General features: G+C 36.0%; 1 protein-coding gene across 3 annotated transcripts in view; it reads left to right on the top strand.

Moving 5' to 3' along the window:
- Window positions 1–6,290: 6,290 nt before the first annotated feature.
- Dpyd (dihydropyrimidine dehydrogenase) overlaps window positions 6,291–18,032 on the top strand; it is a 978,184-nt gene continuing 966,442 nt past the window's right edge. For all 3 annotated transcript variants that reach the window (XM_023720254.1, XM_023720255.1, XM_023720256.1), the window contains exon 1: window positions 6,291–6,447. In XM_023720254.1, the coding sequence (XP_023576022.1) occupies window positions 6,409–6,447 (39 nt within the window). In that variant the 5' untranslated portion in view covers window positions 6,291–6,408. The remainder of the gene's footprint in view (window positions 6,448–18,032) is intronic.

Raw genomic sequence — 18,032 nt, forward strand, 5'->3', positions numbered from 1 at the left:
ATCTGAGAAATAAAATTGTTGCACAAAAGAGAATGTACATATTTAAGTTTGACTATTGCTTTGCACTCAATCTTTGTGTACCACCCCCACCCCTAGACACATGTTGAAACTTAATCAGCCATGTGATTATATAAGGAGTCAGACCCTTGGACAGTGATTAGTTCATGCAGACAGTGTTCTTACAAATAAGGACATAAAAAAGACCAAGGTATAGCTAGAAAATTCCAACTATGAACTAATGAATAGGCCTTCAGCAAACATAGCATCTGCCATGATTGATTTTGAACTTCCCAGCATGTATAACTGCTCATAAGAGACACAGTATATGGCATTCCTGGCAGTGGACTGGATTCATACCCCAATGTATTCTGAACTGCTCACTTATCATTGTACTAAGTTCATAATCATCATAAATTTTATTAGTCTGTTTACTTCCCGACATCTTGATCAATCCTAAAACAATTTTTGCAGATGACATGTGAAAACAATTGTAATAATTTCGGGGCTTTGTTAGTTAGATTCAATTTTTACATTTTCATCAACTGTTTGTATTACTTTATTGTATATTGCCCTTTATCTATTTATACAGAAATCTTTTCACTTATGCTTTGTACTCTCTGTCCTGTTTAGAGCAATAATGAATACTCATCTGCAATAGAATTTTAACAGAGAAGTAATTAGTCATATATATATATATATATATATAAAATCCCTATTATGTACTATGTAATATTACAGAGAATTTAAAGTTAAGATTTACTCACAGTCATAAAAGATTTTAGTCTAGAGCTGGTGGATATCATGAAAATAATTTAAAGAACATCATTGCATTCACCATTCACATGGTTAAAAATGGATGATTATAGATTTATACTGGAAAACAGAAAGTCATTGAGAGACAGAAATACTTCTGGGCATAGGTCTTGTCTGCCTCTGATTAAAAAAGAGATCTACTTTCTAAGTATTAGAACATACTAAGTAACAGTAGTATTAGTATATAGTACAAATTCACTATTTTGGTTTTTAATGATAATTTGGATTATTACCCATGCTAGTATGTGGAATTAATGATTTAACCAGTGCTCAGAAATTATTTGCCTTTGCTGATGCCGTAACATTCAACCAATTGAGTATATGCATGTGTAATTATATATGCTTTGCAATTAAAGTGATACTCTGAAGCATGTTTTTGGCATGAGATTTGTTTGCTTTTAAAATCACTTTCTATTTATCATTTATCAGAGTATAGAGTTTTGAAAACTTATCTGAAGGTGAAACACTATATGCCATTCTCTCTAGCTTTACCATGGGTCACTCTCCTCTTAATTGTCTGAACTCTAGCCACCAATGTCTTTTGTCAGGGTATCTCTGGGGCTGAGGCCTTTGCAGCTCACACTCTTTGCTTTAATATTTTTAATTCTCTTTTTGTTCTGTAGATCAGCAGCTAGGTTATTATTTCAAGGACTACTTCAGTGAATTCCCAGGTAGCTCTACTATAACAACTCCATTTTCCTTAATTTTGTTACTGATCATAAATATCATGCTTGGTATGAGATTACTTGGCACATATGCATCTTCATAACTTATCTAGCTGCCTGAGCATTGAGTTTCCTTTTAATTTGCTTACCATGGTAGCTAGTGGCTTTTGCTTTTCCTAATGTATGTTAGGCACACAATAACTTGTGATGGGGAAAATCAGTGACTATGGAAATGTCTCAAAACACAAAAACAAATGAAGAAATTTTTATATGACTCAATTTTATGAACAACTGTGAGGATAATCAAACACATTTTACATGTAGTACATTAAACCCCTTAAATAAAATATGGTGGCAATAACAGAGTTTAGGTTGTCTGGGAGACTGACTTTAAAAACAGAAAAGTACATGAAGAAAAGTTTATTACTAATGAATGCTGGATGAGGACTAGGGATGCAGGCAAAAGATAAAGAAGGATGGACGGAGGGAGATGTTGAGTTCCATTGAAGGCACAACAGTTATCTTGTTTGCCCCTCAAAGGACCTCAGCATTTTGGATAATCCAACAAGGATGTCTCGAATTAAGGCAAAGGCCAGCACTACACTTCCATCAACTAATCAAGGGATATCTGTTACCCTATGAAGAGGCATGAATTTTGGAGGCATGGCTGTCTTTAGCTGGAGACAGATTTTGAGGGTTTTAGAACAAAACAGTCCACCATCAACACTTCCAGTACCTGAGGACACCAATACCTCCAGATTAAATGGGTTGTGTGGGTAGGGAAGAAGATGCAACTCAGTGAGGCAAATCCACTAGAGATGACCAAAGGGAGGAAGAAATCATTTTTGGCAAGGTTTTGTCTCAATCACAAATGCAAATGAGTTTGAAAATTTAAAACAGACATTCCAGGAAGAAAATTTAAAAAACTGCTTTAAATATTGACTGCTGGATTTATAGAAGTCTCTGAAGGTAAGAGAACAAATAAGAAAAGCAAGAAAAAGACCTGGAAAATACAACGGAAATGCTTTCAGGGAATTATCTTTCTGGAAGATTTTATTCCCTTCACTAAGTTTATAAAGCTATAAATGTTTCACTGACATTGCATTTTACACAGAATTGTTCTTATTATTCAAGAGTAATCATGCATCAATTGCATTTTTCCAAGTATGAGAACTGGAGAATTATATCTTTAATTTTAATATTTAACTTACATTATGGAGCTTTTCAGTTTACAAAATACCACTGATACACTTTGACATTTGACTGTTGCAATAATTCCATTCATCAAACCACCTACTCAAAACCATTAAGTGGTAATATAGCGTATTGAGTGAGTAACTAAAGATATATTGGAGCTAAAAATTATTGGATAAGGCCTTTATTTTCCACTGATATATTTCTGAAGCATATAACAGTGCCTAAAATAAGAATTCTTAATAAATAATTATTGAGTAAGTTATTTAAATTATTTATAGTTCTACATTATCTGTGTTTTTTATGATTTTACATGATATATGATTATATGTAGGGTAATCTTCCTAATTTATTGCAACAAAGTAAGTAATATGTACTTATGGTCTTTTTGAGTAAGAATATTGGAAGTATTTGTACCCAAATTCTCTTTGGTCATTATCCTTCTAATCAGTTATATAGGAATATTTGACTTTAGAAAATCAAATGAAGGAAATAATTTGTCTTGTAACCAACTGACATCGTTTTTTGTTGTAGAAAATCAACTTCCAAGCCAGCCAGATAGCTCAGGGGACTAACGCGCCTACTTAGGCAGACACTAGAACTGGGGTTAAATCCCTTGTGAGCCCTGCTGTCTGCATCACAGGGGTGCACTGAGATGGCATTTGAGACTGGGTGTAGTGTCACGCGCCTATAATCCCAGAATTTGGGAGGCTGAAAACAGGAGAATCATTACGAGTCTGATCTATATAGTGACACCATGTAGACCCTGTCCTAAATACATTTTTAAAAAGAGAGAAAATCAACTTTCAAAGTATGTTCAAAGAAGTTACCCAATGCTAGATCATGATGGGAAAACAAAAGTATATCATAATCTGAATTTCTTCTGTGCTTCTAGACATTGAATAATTTCTCAGATGTAAAATTAAAGATGATTCATAAACTTTACTTCCAAGTATGGTAATAATAATATTCATTCATGTACTGTAAACTATTACATTGAGAGATGAGCTATATTACCAAAGACTACAAAAAATTAATGTGGAACACCTGATATTTGACTGTGGTTCCAGATGGAGGGACAGCTTGACAAATGCCATCATAATTTACAACTTTTAAAAAGTGTGGTGTGAATGAATTTGCAATAAGCTTTAAACAGCTTGGATTATTTACAGGTACAACTGTGTTTAATGTGGAATTTAAATGGATTTAAAATATTATTAGATTCAATCACTGATCACTGAACATAGGTGTGGCATGTGAGCAATGTGATTAGATGCCTTAATTAAATAGCTCAGAACAGGACACATCTGTTTGGTAAAGCTGAGGTATGGTAAAATAGCATTTGAATTTTATATTTTGTTATTGACTGTTGCTCATTAACCTTTTACCATGAGAATGACAGCATATTTTGGACTTAAACCTCTGTGGTGGTTTAGGAGAATAATAATCACAGAAAGCAAATGTAGAAAAACAGTATATGAGTCTCAGGAATACCTTAGATGTTTATACACGTAAAATAGGGTATTAATTGCTAACTGATAAGATTTATATTAGAGTGTAACCTGAAAGAACACACAAATCTGTATCTTTGGAAGTTAGGAAATGAAATATTGAAACTTACAGAGTTAACTGGAAAAGGAATCATATATATTATAGTCATACATAGCATATATATTATATATGTAAATAATTTTTATCTCTCCAACTCGAGATTTAAAACATATTCAGCACACACACACACACACACACACACACACAGAGTATAAATCATTCAAAGACTCATTGCAGTACAAACATAGCTCCTTAGTGACCTTGGAATAACCTGCCTAACATTCCTCTTCAGCCTTCTTTAAGACTCCTTTTGCCCTGACTCATGCCCCAACCCCAAAATAATCTCATCTTCCAAACCTGTCTTTCCTTTTGCACACTGTCCTTCACCTCACACTCCCCTCCACTCACCTTTTGATTCTGAAACATCTTCTCTGACCCATCCTACCACCAACAAAAAATTAGAACCCTCTTAGCTGTGTTCTAGTTTGTAAAACTGTATTTTTTTCTTGATATATGTGTCACCTTTTGGCTATATATTTATTTGAACATCAACTGTTTTAATATATTTCACCTGTTCAGAATACAAGCTATAGGAAGAGAAGGTACTCTCTGATTTGACTCCCTACTAGATACTCAGTGCCTAGCCTGGGAAGGATATGTAAAAGATTAAGAACACTTGGTGACTGAATAAACAGGGTAAACCCTGAGCTTGTTAAATGCAGTAAGCAGTTCATTTTCTGAACTTTAGTTTCCCTGTTCCACCAAGTGTCACAATATCTGTGTATGAATTTCCAGTTACACCAGGTCAAATTTCAGGAAGTAATGTTCCAAAGTCAGATGTAAACAGGAAACAAAAACAGAAGTTGAACTTCAGTTTCTCAGATCATGATGGGCACAGTGAAATTCAGTAATGAGGAGTGACTACAGACTTTTTCTTTTTCAGAAGGTTGACTCCTTAGAACTTGGAGAAATATCACATGAGGGTGTGAGGAAAAAAATCAAGACTATTTAAAACTATCTATTTACCATATTAGATTCACATAATAATGTTCTGCTTTGAACTGTTAGTCAGGTATTTTTCCCCGTCATTTCTTTGCTTCTTGTCTCAGTGACACTGTTGCAAGTTCTTACAAACCATATCCCAAGAGCCTAATGAAGGGAGGGCACGCTGAAGATGCTTTGTAAGTCCGAGTTAGTAAGAGCCACGAATGAAGTAATAGAAGATAGGGGAAATTTTGACTCCAAGGTGGCCGTGCAGCGCGGAGAGGAGGAAGCGCCATCAGTGCCTTCACAGGAGTAGAAAGCGTGAATGGAGAGCAGAGGAAGATGAGGCAGAAAAGGGGTGAGGGCTTGGAGCACAAATGTCTTCAGGGATGAGGTGAACGTTTTCTACTTTGGAAAGACCTCTAGACGAAATCACTGTACCGTTTGCAGCAACCTGCAGCGCAAAACATAAAGCACTATTTTACAAGTCCCATCTTTTATAATATCAGGGCTTTCTTTTTTCTTTTTAAGCTCGTGAACGGCCTCTCCTGCAGAGCACAGCCTCCACCGTGTCCCCGCCGGCCGCACTTACTGTGCGCAGCTGCTGGTCCCGGACCCCGGCCTCGCCCTCTTCCCGCGTCCCGCTTCTTGTCCACTCTCAAAACACCGCGTCCCGGAATCCTCCGGCCCCCCAACCCTGCCCGCCCCGTGCGAACAGGCCAGAGAAACTTCTGCACCCTTGACGAGTTCCAGCGGCCCGTGTGACATCCTTTCTGCAGCTCACGCTGTTCGCGCGGGAGAAAATAAAGGCTACTGTGTTACTTTAGTGCCTACTGTTTTTCCCTTGAATCCTGGCGACCCCACACGCCTGGCCCTCTTTCATTAGTCCAGCCTGCACGAGGCAGCTGAGGGCAAGGGACGTTGTCTGGGGAGAGCGCTCTCTTTCACCTGAGAAAGAGAAACAGGCGCGGGACCCGACCCGAGTGAGCCCGGCCTCAGGGGCTACCTCAAGGCTCCGCCCAGGGGCGTGGCCTCTAACCCCGCCCCTCCACGCCCCCAGAAGCCCCCGCCCCCGCGCCCGGCCCTCGCTTCCCACAGAATCTCCTCCCGCGCTCCCGCAACCTGTCACTTCGGTGTTGTCGGGTTGAGCCTGAGGAGCCTGAGGGATTGCCCTAGGAGACGCCGGCCTGTAGTCACAGCCATGGCCCCCGTGCTTAGCAAGGACGCGCCGGACATCGAGGTATCGACCGAGTCGGCTCCGGGCGGGAGGGTCCACGCTGGCCGCGCCGCGGAGTGGGAGACGCGGGAAACTTTGCCTCGGTCGGCCCCGCGCCCTGGGGGGCGGGGGCGCCCTTCGCGGGACCCGGCTGTGCGCGTCAGAGGGCCGTGGCCAGGTCTGAGGGGAAGAGAGGAGCGCAGCCCGGCCGTGGGGGAGGGGCGCGCCCGGCCCCGCCCCACCCTGCCCCGCCCCGGACTTCGAGGCCGTCCGGGGTCTTTAGGGGACCAGTGTGCGCCACCGCCCGCCCCAGCGGCGCAGTCCTGCAGTTTGCGAAGGTGTGGGAATAGAGAGGAGTGTGTCAGCTGTGGTGCTCCCCGCCAGACGCAGTACTGTTTATGAAATAATTTAACCGAGGGGAGAATGGAGTAAAAGTATTGGATTGTAAAACATGCAGCTCCTCCGCAGAGATGCAAGCGGACTGGCTTCCTCTCACCTCTTGCACATCGCTTGTGTAAAAATATCATCAGCCTTTCCCTGAATAAGGTCCTTTCTGAAATGACATGGCTCTTTACGTTCTTCCTAGTACTTTAATGATTGCCGTGAAAGAATTTAATCATAAACGGTGATTTTAGACGTAACTACCCAAAGTCAGCACTTCTGCACTAAGCCAAACTACTTTTGAGTTTTTTTGTTTGTTTTTTTCCTTTATGTTTCTTTCTCTGGTAGAGGATTTGCTTCTCTGTCTCTCTGTCTGTCTCTCTGTCTGTCTGTCTGTCTGTCTCTCTCTCTCTCTCTCTCTCTCTCTCTCTCTCTCTCTGTCTCTCTCTCTCTGTTAGTAACAAAACTTTCTCAGTTATTTGACAGGCTTAAATGCGAGTTTAAAGCCACCTGTTTGCAAAGTAGATTTTTTTTTAAATCACAGTTTTCTTCCATTTTTGATCAAAGAGACGTTGTACTCTCTTAGGGGAAGGACAGTAGTGTTGTAGTTTTTCTCCAGACTCCATAATTTTCTTTGAAAATCAATTTTAATAACAAAAGCGGGGCCAGGGAGATAGCTCAGTAGAATAAGTGCCTGGCTGGAAAGTGCAGAATCCTGAGTTCAATCCGCGGTACTGGGAAAAAAAAAAAAAAAAAAAAAAAAAAAAAGTGAAAGATTGTCATGTGGGCCTCTATAATTAGTTTACTTGACACTTCTCCTGTAGTTTACTTTTTGATATTAATATGATTGATTTATTGAAATATTCATGTTTGTACAAAGTAAATATATCATCTTTGATTTTGATTATAGTTCTTCTGGTTCTTGTGATTTTCCTTTAACCAGATGTTTCTTTTGTTTTGTTTTACCAAAATAGCAAACTTTTTATAGCATTCAGGCAGTACTGATTTCAAATCATTGTCAGAGTATGGGTGATGTTAAATGTCCAGCTCGTGTTGTTTTAACCAGGAACTTTTAAGAAGTGTAATCCAGGGCTGGGGAAATAGCTCAGTAGAATAGGTGCTTGCCTGGCAGGCTCAGGGTCCTGAGTTCAATCCCTGGTACAGAAAAAAAAAAAAAAAAAAAAAAAAAAAAAAAGGAGTGTAATCTTTGCACTATCACCATTCTCAGCTTGTTCTTATTTTATGCCCTTCTGGAGCATCTGCCTTATTGTGTAAAACTGGTTTTCAAACTCCTTCAGCTCTTTTGTTGTTCATATTTACAGCACACTTTAATCAGTTATATCTTTCATCACATGCACTACTTTACTTTCAAAGTAATACTTATGATTCATAAGCTAAATCCCATGAAATGAATCACTAAAATATTGTGCAGTGAAGAAAAATACATTAAGCCTAGGGGAATACACTCAAGCCCGGTTGGGTCAGTTCATTGTATTGATTTGCCAACGTTTGTTTTTGTGTTAAAGAATCTGCATGAGTTATGAGGTTCAGTTTTCTATCAAATTAAAATGCTTTCTTTTGACAGATTCATGAAAAGTGTTGTATAGATCTTTATCTATTTTTGCTTGTTTTAGCCTCAAATACATGGAGAAGCAAGCAATGTTCTAAAAATTATTGATATGAAATGGTTAATAAATGTGATAATATATCGATTAAGTATATGATAATGGGAAAAGAACATACCATGATGGTGACAATTCATTGTAATTGTGATTTCATTGTCCCTGAGAACTATGAACAGAGCCTCAGTTTTCAGTGAAGTAGCCAGAAGTATGCAGCTTTGTTTCTGGAGACAAAAGTTATTGAAGTATATACAGAGTTGCTTTGTGTTCTCTTTCTTAAAATCTAGACTCAATTCTCTATCACATCATGTTGTGAAGGGCTGGAAACACGGAGTAAATTTAACTCACTAAACTTCAGAAATATCCTGGGCTGCAGGATAGCCAAACATAGGCAGTACTTTTTGTTAAATATATTAGTGCATATAATGAAAAATTCTTATAGTGTAGTAATTATAGAAATTACATGAAAAGTCAAGTCCTTTTTCCCCCCAGACTAAGTGTTGCTCAGAGCCTGACTTTAGGAGCCAGCTAGCTGGGGTTGGGGTATGGCCTCATCCCTTTTTAACTGTGTGATTTTGGGCATGCTATCTATTTTGTCTAAACTGTCCTTGCGTAATCTGTTAAGTAATGAAAACAATGATAGTGAAGATAATGCACAAATGTCACAAAGTGACCGATTCTTTTTAAGAAAAAGGACAAGCATGTTAAAAATATACAGATCAAGAAAAAATATTATATTCTCAGGGCAATCATTTACTATCAAAAATTAGTTAAAATTTGTTAACAGGATCTGTATATTTTAAAAGTTAGTTTTCTTGTGGTCTTATTGTGTTGGACGTATTATAACTTTATCAAGGATGAATTTTGAGTGCAGTTCTTCTGGGAGCATGTCAGAGAAGATGAGTATTGAACACTGGTTATTTTCTGTGAGCTCAGCAGTAGCTTCTCAGTACTTCTTCACTTAAATTGACTTGCTAGCAAATACAGTGTCAATACTTTCACATTTAAAAGCAAGTAAGAATGATTTTCAAAAGTTCACCTTTGTTCAGTAACTTAAATCCCTTTCACCAACAAGGATAATAGAGATTAGACTATGAAACTATGTAGTTAAAAAGCATACATCTATAGCAAGTGCTTAATTATTTGAAATCTAGAAATTTTGGCAGTGAGTTGCTGCTCTACTGCCTTCACCATCATATACAGAAGTATTGACTACTTAATGAATGTTAAGATATTAGAAACATAGTTCAGATTTGCCTTGAATGAAAAGAGAAGTCTAGTTGATTGTCCCCATAATCAAATGCATTTTGAGTCAATTAGAAATGGCTCCTGAGGGCCAGCCAAATAGCTCAGCATATTAAAGCACCTGCAAGTAGGCATAGCGGCCTGGGGTTTGATTCCCAGGCCTGCTGTGCTGGCCCAGTCCCTGGGGCGCCCTGACAGGGCAATTGAGACTGAGTGTGGTGGCGTGCACCTGTAATCCCAGCTCTTGGGAGGCTGTAAACAGGCAGATCACTTTGAGTCCCATCTAGTAGTGAGACCCTAAACATCCTATAGACCCTTCCCTAAAACATACAAAAAAAAAAAAAAAAAAAAAAAAAAAAAAAAAAAAAAAAGAAAGAAAAGAAAAGGAATGGCTCCTGAATATGGACTTATGACTTTTTTTTCAGAAGATACTTGAGAGCTTACTGTACTTTTATTTAAGAGAATGAGCTAAAATGGTTAATTTTGAAAATGAGAGCATAATGGAAATGACTTGAATAAAGTAAATTATAAGAGAAGATTGAGGGGACGGCTCAGTAGAATAAGCTCTTCCCTGGCAAGCACAAGGGCCTGAGTTCAATCCCCAGTTCCTCAAAAAAAAAAAAAAAAAAAAAAAAAAAAAAAAGAGAGAGAGAAAATTTAAATTATGAAAGGTATGGTTATAAATGGAAAGAGATATAGAAATATTCGAGAAATTCCTTAAACTTAACTGTTTTGTCCCTGAGGAGTGAAGATGGTCAAGGATCTAAAGGAAAGAATAAGAGTTTAACTCTGTAGGAGTTATGGGTTATTTATTTAAATCAATTAATGTTTCAGTGAGAGTGCGAGTCCTTTCTTTTGGGTTTCACCGACTGGGCACCACAGGTCTTGTGGAAATCCAGTCTTATTAAGTGTTTTGTAACACACTAGTTTTTTAAAGCTGTTTTGTGAGTTTTAGTTTCTGAATATGTCATTGTTTTCTCAATTTTGAGTTGTTTTGTGTAGAACCAATTTGAATTTATAATGCTTCTCCTTTTAAAGGAGTTTATCTGATCAGCAAAAAATGCATTTCATTAGCTGATTTGAAGAATCATGATCCCATTCATAGCCTTTTGTATGACCAGGTACTACACATTTCTCTAATTGAACATGTTCATATATTTTCCAGTACAACTTTTTAAAAGCCCATCTCTCATAGTATTTTAGAGGATTAATTTTGGTAATTTAATTAGAAACTATGAGTTAATGACTAATGATAAAATTGTCACTAGGGAGATATTTAGATTGGGTCTGTTTAGTCTTAATGATCGCAGATAGTGTTGATGAATTGCTTGTAGTAAAATTTAGTATCCTCTTTCTTATATTCTGCGTAAAAAACTCCAAATTTGAATGCTGAATATTAATATTACAGAATTATTAAGAATGCCATCTTAGCATAATGCTGTGATATTGAATGGTCTTTTAAGCAGTTATTCTTTAACTGAGTATGGCATTTTATCAAACTGTATAAACAGGCAATAGCAAAGAGGCTGAAAACTAGACATTTCAGTAAATTAAAGTATGTGATGAACATGAAAAATTTCTATCACAAGATTTGAGAAGCTAAGATGAAAAGGCAATAGGAATGGAATAGATTGTAATAAAATATTATTGTTGTTGTTGTTATTATTATTATTATTATTATTATTATTATGTATAAAGAATTGAACTCAGGACCTTGCACTTGCCAGGTAAGCACTTATGCTGCTGAGCTATATCCCTGCCTGTCATAAAATATTATGGCTAAGGTAATATTTTGAGATGTTTTATATCAATATAGGTGAAGAGGAAGCTAGAAAGTAGGACTGGCCAATTTATTTTTCTGCCTTGTAGCTGTGTGGACTCAATGAAAAATATGCAATAGAGACTGTTTTACAATGGCAAAGGCAAATGTTATTTTTATTTATATCCCATCTTAGTTAGAATACTTTTTAGTTTGAATATTTAATATAGTATTTTGGGCTATAGTAATTTGTTTAGAGTCAGGACTTTGAATTTAATATGTGACACATTTATCATTTGTATTTCACTTCCTCATAATTCTCCATAGCAGATCAGAGGTTAAATTTTTGTGCTCTTCAAACATCACGACATGTAGAATCAGTTATAACTCTTACAACATTATCTATTTCCTGTGGTTTATAATTATTACTAGTTTCATTGCTCAAGCAAAATGTTATACTAATAGGTATGAAATATCTTCATTTAACTCAACATCTAACTTTAAACTTTGATTTGAAGATCAATATGGATTTATTGGTGTAAAAATCTAAAACCATTATATGAAGTTATTTATCTTGTATTTTGCACAATCAAGCTTTATTTAATAGTTAGTATAGAAAAACTGCATCATAATAGACCTGGTTTCAAATCCTGACTCTGCTATTTGTGTAACTTTGGTTATGACTTTTTCCTGGACTCTCATTTACAAGTTTGCAGACTAGGTCTAATCTCATTTATTTCATATGTAGTTGGAGTCATATGTATAAAATTGCTTTAGTATCATCTCTCACATAAGTTATAGGGTTTTTTAAAGGCAGTACTCATTTTAATATTGTTACCTATATCATGTGTGCTGCATAAATGTCAATTGAGTGGAATTCATTTGGGTCCAAAAACTAACTAGCAATATTGAAAACTATCAATAGTTGCCAGAATCTGTGAGTCAGGGAAGAATTAATGAATTTAAGAGAACTATGAAGAAAATATGATAGACTCATAAATATTTCAAATATGCATTATAACAATTATTGATTTCCATTTTTCAATATTAGAGGTAGGGTGGAGGAATTTCTTGAATTTAGATAAAATTTAAAAGTTCCATTTCATTTTATTTCTATTTTTAAATTTTTAATATTTAGAGACAGGGTTGCGTGTTGCCTAAGCTTGCTTCGAACTTGGTATCCCCCTGCTTTCACCCTGCCTTAGCCTCATAGATAGCTGGTGGATACTACTGCAGCTAGATGAAAAATACTTTCCTTACTTTCTGTGTATTGCCAGACAGCTGGTATAAGAATTAAGGGACATCAAGGAAGTATATGGCATATGCTTTGTTAATACAGAGGTCTAAATATGTATTAAATATGAGAATAAGAGTTAAATCTAGTGCTGACCTCCATTCCTTAGTTTTTTTTTTTTTTTTTTTTTTTTTTTGGGTACTGATGATTGAACTTGGAACCTTGCACTTGCCAGGCATGCACTAATGGCACTGAGCTATATCCCTGGCTCCATCTCTTACTTTTTCACTGTAGTATACGTATGGATTGATTCCTTAGTGTTTCTGAGTGTTTGTGAGACTAGATAAAAGTTAATGTGTGAGGAGAAAAATTAGTTTTGTTTTTTCATTCTCCTTGAAATTTTAATGGGATATGATTCTTTTTCTAAAATAAAAAAGCCCCATCAAATTAAACTCTAATGTCTTTGTGTACTAACTGTAGGAAACTTAATTTTTCTCTAAGAAAACATATGAGTATCAAGGAAGTATTTTTCCTAAATTTTAAAGCACCCCTAAACAACCTATTTGTTTCATAATAATAACTTCAAGTCCTGGGACGAAGTGAGGTAGAGGTCAGCCAGTTTTGCACCAAGAAAGGCTAAAAGATATCTTCTGAAATTTTAAATGATTTAGATAGCAAACTTTTTGTAAGTTCAAATAGTTATAATTCCAAGAAACAGAGCCATTGAGCTGAGAATTTCAGCTTGAGTATATAATAGCATTTTTGCTAGCCTCTACTTCTATTGGAATAATTAAAAAGACAATCTGTGTCCTTACCTCCCAGGTGCTTGGAAATTGATATTATGAGTGGTTATGAATGTCCCCTTGAGGCACTCTTGACTAGGCCACTTTGAAGAAAAATCTCTTCATCAATAATTAAGCCCCAAGGGCCACTTCTCAGGGGAACCGCACGGAATTATGTGTCAACTTCAGGCTTGATTTATACAGATGAAGATCATGGATGAAGCTCTAACTGCACTTTCCCTTCTTTCCTGACTTAAATTCCCTACCACTCTCTCTGCTGTGCCCACCCTCTCCTCACCACTCTTACCTTTTCTGGAAAGCTTTACCTCCCATTTTACACTGGTTCTGCCTCCCAAGGATTAACTCCTTTAAGTACACTAGATTTCAATCTTTGTGAAATTCCTAAATAATATTTGAACTTCTTTCTGGTATTAAAACATGGCTATAGTAGCAGCCACATTAAGACTTTAAAAATGTTAATATTTATAATGAAAGGGTCATGTGGGAATGTTTAACAATACCAGAAAAATGTGTATTGTATTTGCTAATTGTTAATTAGTACAGATATCCCAAGACATATGACAGTTTGGGGATGGTTCTGCCCTTTCACTTAAATACCTTGCTCTCAGCTTGTGCAAGTCATTTAGCCACAGTAAATAGTTGGATAATTCTTAAGTGAATTTACTACTGGTTGGTTTTTTAAGGATGATTTGTAATAAAATATGGCAGTGATGAAATTGTTTGGAAATGCACCCTGCTTTTGAAAAATACAAAGATGGTCTTACCATAGCTACTCCACGTATGTGTGAGGTAGGATTTAGAACATTTATACAAACTGGATGAATTTCATGTACTTATTTACCTGATATTTTTTAGTCTTGCTTCATGCTTGTTTACCTTCTTTTTATTTCTGAGCAGATAAATGAGATAAATATAAACTCATTTAAGCATAAAGGGTAATATAAGCCTATCGTATCTTGCGTTCTTTGCAAAGATGATCTGAATTTAATGAATTTGTATTTTGTGTTTCTTGGATAATCTTGTCTTAGATGTCTAGAGATTAACATCAGAGATTCAGGTAAATAGAAGAGGTTTGACATCAGTGTAGAATTTGTTACCATTCTCTGAGTCTTTGCACTACAGTAATCTAAAAGATGTGGAGCTCTTCTTTCAGGTATTTTTCCATGCCAAACATGGACAAGTGCATGGAAGGAAAAATTTGAAACCACCCACAATTTAAAAAAAATAATATTTTCTAAAAAAAGGATTCAGTTCCCATCACAACTTTCTAGGGCTAAAATATAATAGTTTGCATAGAAAGAAAATCCTCATTTGTATTTGCTAATTTAAACACTTTTCATCTCTGATTTAATTTTTACAGTAATTTCATAATCCCTGGGGATTTGTAAAATGAAAACATTTTTAAAGATGATCTCAAACAATGGTTATAACTGATCTACTGCTTTTCATTCCTATGTGTGAAATACTTTTTCCTAACTACTTTTAATTATATACAATTCCATATTTGCTTTTCTGTCATACTAGAAATACTTCCTTATATTATTTACTTTTAAAATTTTTTTGTAGTAGCATGAAATTACATATACATGGAGATATAAAAATTTACTAAGCCAACCTGTTATTACCAGACACATACTTTGTTTGATAGTAAGGTATTAAAAATAGTGCTTTAATAGATTCTTATTTTGCTTAAAACGCTGTGTTGGAAACACAGTTGAGAGTATTGGCTTTAAGGTTATGTAGTGCATTTCAGTTCTGTTCATCCTTAGCTACATGTTTCAATTTAATTGTCTTTAATAAGTGTACCAAAAGAAATTATATATATATATATATATATATATATATATATTCATATAATCTTTGGTACAATGGCAGAAAAGACAAAGTGAAAGTGAAATCATTTACCCATTTTTCCCACTGTCTCCCCAAGTGATTGTAAATTACAGAATACTCAGGCATCTGGATGCAGTTTCCTTTGACATTCATGTTATGTAGTTTGGATGCAGGGCTGACTTAATGTTTTTTGTTTTAAATCATAGCTTGGTATTATATCCTATTTTTATGTCCAGGAATACAAGAAGAGTAAGATAAGGCTTTAGCTTGTTATCTTGAGTTGGTAGCATTCATTAATCTCAGGTTGTTGTCTGTAGTGAATAAATGTACAGTAACTGCAACTACCCAACATGTGACCAATGATGGGAATTTTTATATTGTGTTAGCCTCTTTATCCCTTCCTCAGTACCAGTCTTTTATGTCATTCCAGATTCTCAGATGATTTTTAGTCCTAAAATCATTTATATTAAAAAAACATGAGCGGTCAGGCAAGTGTAGGTGTATGTGTATAAACTTGTGTACACAACCTTAAATTTGTCTTTGTGTTATTTTAGTACTCTCAAAAAAATATTAATGAGTTTGATTTGGGTAAAAATGACTAATTTTTAACCAAAATGTTTTCTCACAGTAAGAAATTTAATAAATTAAATCATTCTGCCTCCAGGGAGTTAACCAAAATCATTTTGTTCATGCTATACTTAAAAGCTAAGTGTATTTGCAACCTGAACTCAAAACAGTACTATGCTTAAGCTGCTGTTTGAAATACATAAAAAATGCAGAGAAATATTTTTGTTAGGCTCAAGAACATTACAGCCCATCAGTGCACACCTGCCACAAGTCTAGCTGTATAAATAAAACTTTAAAATATTCTTTAGACCTGTTTAGCATCATAGTATTATTCTAGGTTGCTAGAAGGGATACTATTAGAAAGATATGCATGCCTATATTAAAGATTATGAAATATTTTCAAATTGTCCAGATAGTATAACCAACATATATGGGAGCTTACAATGTACAAAATTGTACCCTTTCCATTGTTAATTACTGTTTTCATATTTTGAATAATTAGGTTAAAAACTCCTATCCTCTTGGATTAATTTGTATTTGTTTGAATGTTTTTACTTTAAGAACATTTTTTTCCAGTTTCTTAAATTGTTTGGGTTTCTCTTTGAACAAATTGTCTTAATATAATTTTCTTTCTTTTTTTTTTTTTTTTTCTTTTTTGAGAAAGGAGCTCTTGTAGTCCAGAGACTTGTAGTCCAGGCTGGCCATGATCTTGCAACCATTCTACTTTCATAGCCTCCCAAGAAATGGGATGGTGGGCATGTATCACCATGCTCAGTTCAATGGAGTTTTAATATGAGTGCAGTTACCTCACCCCAGAAAATATGGCTATCATCAAGAAGTCAAACAATAACATGTTGGAGGAGCTATGGGGAAAATGAACCTTTTTCTGCACTTGGCAACAGTGTAGACTGGTACAACCACTGTGGAAATCAGTGTGGAGATCATTCAAAACCTAGGATTAGAGGTCCCATTCAACCCAGATATTTCCTTCCTGGGTATTAGAACTGAAAACATACTGTAGCAATATATGTGCACCCATGTTTATAGCAGCACAATTTGTCATAGCTAAATCTTGGTAACAACCCAAATGCCCATCAACTGAGGAACAGCTCAGTATCCAGTCATTAGGGACCTCAAAAAGAAGTAGGTACTCCTTTTCTGGAAATAAATGGATGAGAGCATTCCTTGCAGAGATGGGCCAAATGTAGGACAAGAGCAAGTAGAGGATCTTCTAGAACTGGAATTCACAGGGACGGTTCTGGGTCTGTACACTTGTGGCATGTTTTCCCCAGGTGTCCCACCTAAAAGCATGTTGCTACTGGCAAGATATGTCTGTTTCAGAATGGGTAAAACTAAAGACATACAAAGGTTAATTGGTTTGATGAAATTCAGTAATGAAATAGAAGCTAAAATATATGAATATGAGCTCAAGTTCTATTTCATTGTTTATTCAGACATTAAAATACATGATATGAAAATTAAGAATCAGAATAGATAGATAGATAGATAGATAGATAGATAGATAGATAGATAGATATAAATGGGAAGTCCTTAAAAAGTTACATTTTTGGGGCCGGGGAGATAACTCACTATAATAAGTGCTTGCCTGGCAGGCACAGGGTCTTGAGTTCAATCCCTAGTACTGAAAAACAAAAAAAACCACCTTTTTTTCCTGACTGTATGTACTCATAGAATTTCTCACTATGATGTTTAATAACTCAGTTCTTGAAGGAGCCCTTCATACGTCTAAAAGGAGAAGAATATGAGTGGTTTCTAACCTAGGCCGGATGGTTGCAGTGGAGGAAGTTGATGAAATACCACCAGTCTTTCTCAACCTGATGTCAGGTGACCCGCTTTGCCTTTTGCCAGGCTGCTTTGACCTCTGACGGGACAGAATATTTGTGCGAGCAATCAGGAAAAAGAAACAGGTAAAATGAACTACAGAACTTGCGTTGTTTTTTATTTCATTATAAAACCCTGCGTTCAAAATTAAGTAAATGAATAATAATAAACACACTGTGTCATTATCTTCAAAGTAGTAGTTATGAAACAACATAATTCTTTTTTTTATACTTAATTCATTTTATTTTTCTTGTGTAAAAACCCTTTATGTTGTAGCTACTGCTGGAGCTTGAGTCCTCTGGACAGAGACTCTGGTGTGGGTT

Source organism: Octodon degus, unplaced genomic scaffold (assembly GCF_000260255.1).
Source record: "Octodon degus isolate 3935 unplaced genomic scaffold, OctDeg1.0 scaffold00074, whole genome shotgun sequence".
Lineage (NCBI taxonomy): Eukaryota > Metazoa > Chordata > Mammalia > Rodentia > Octodontidae > Octodon > Octodon degus.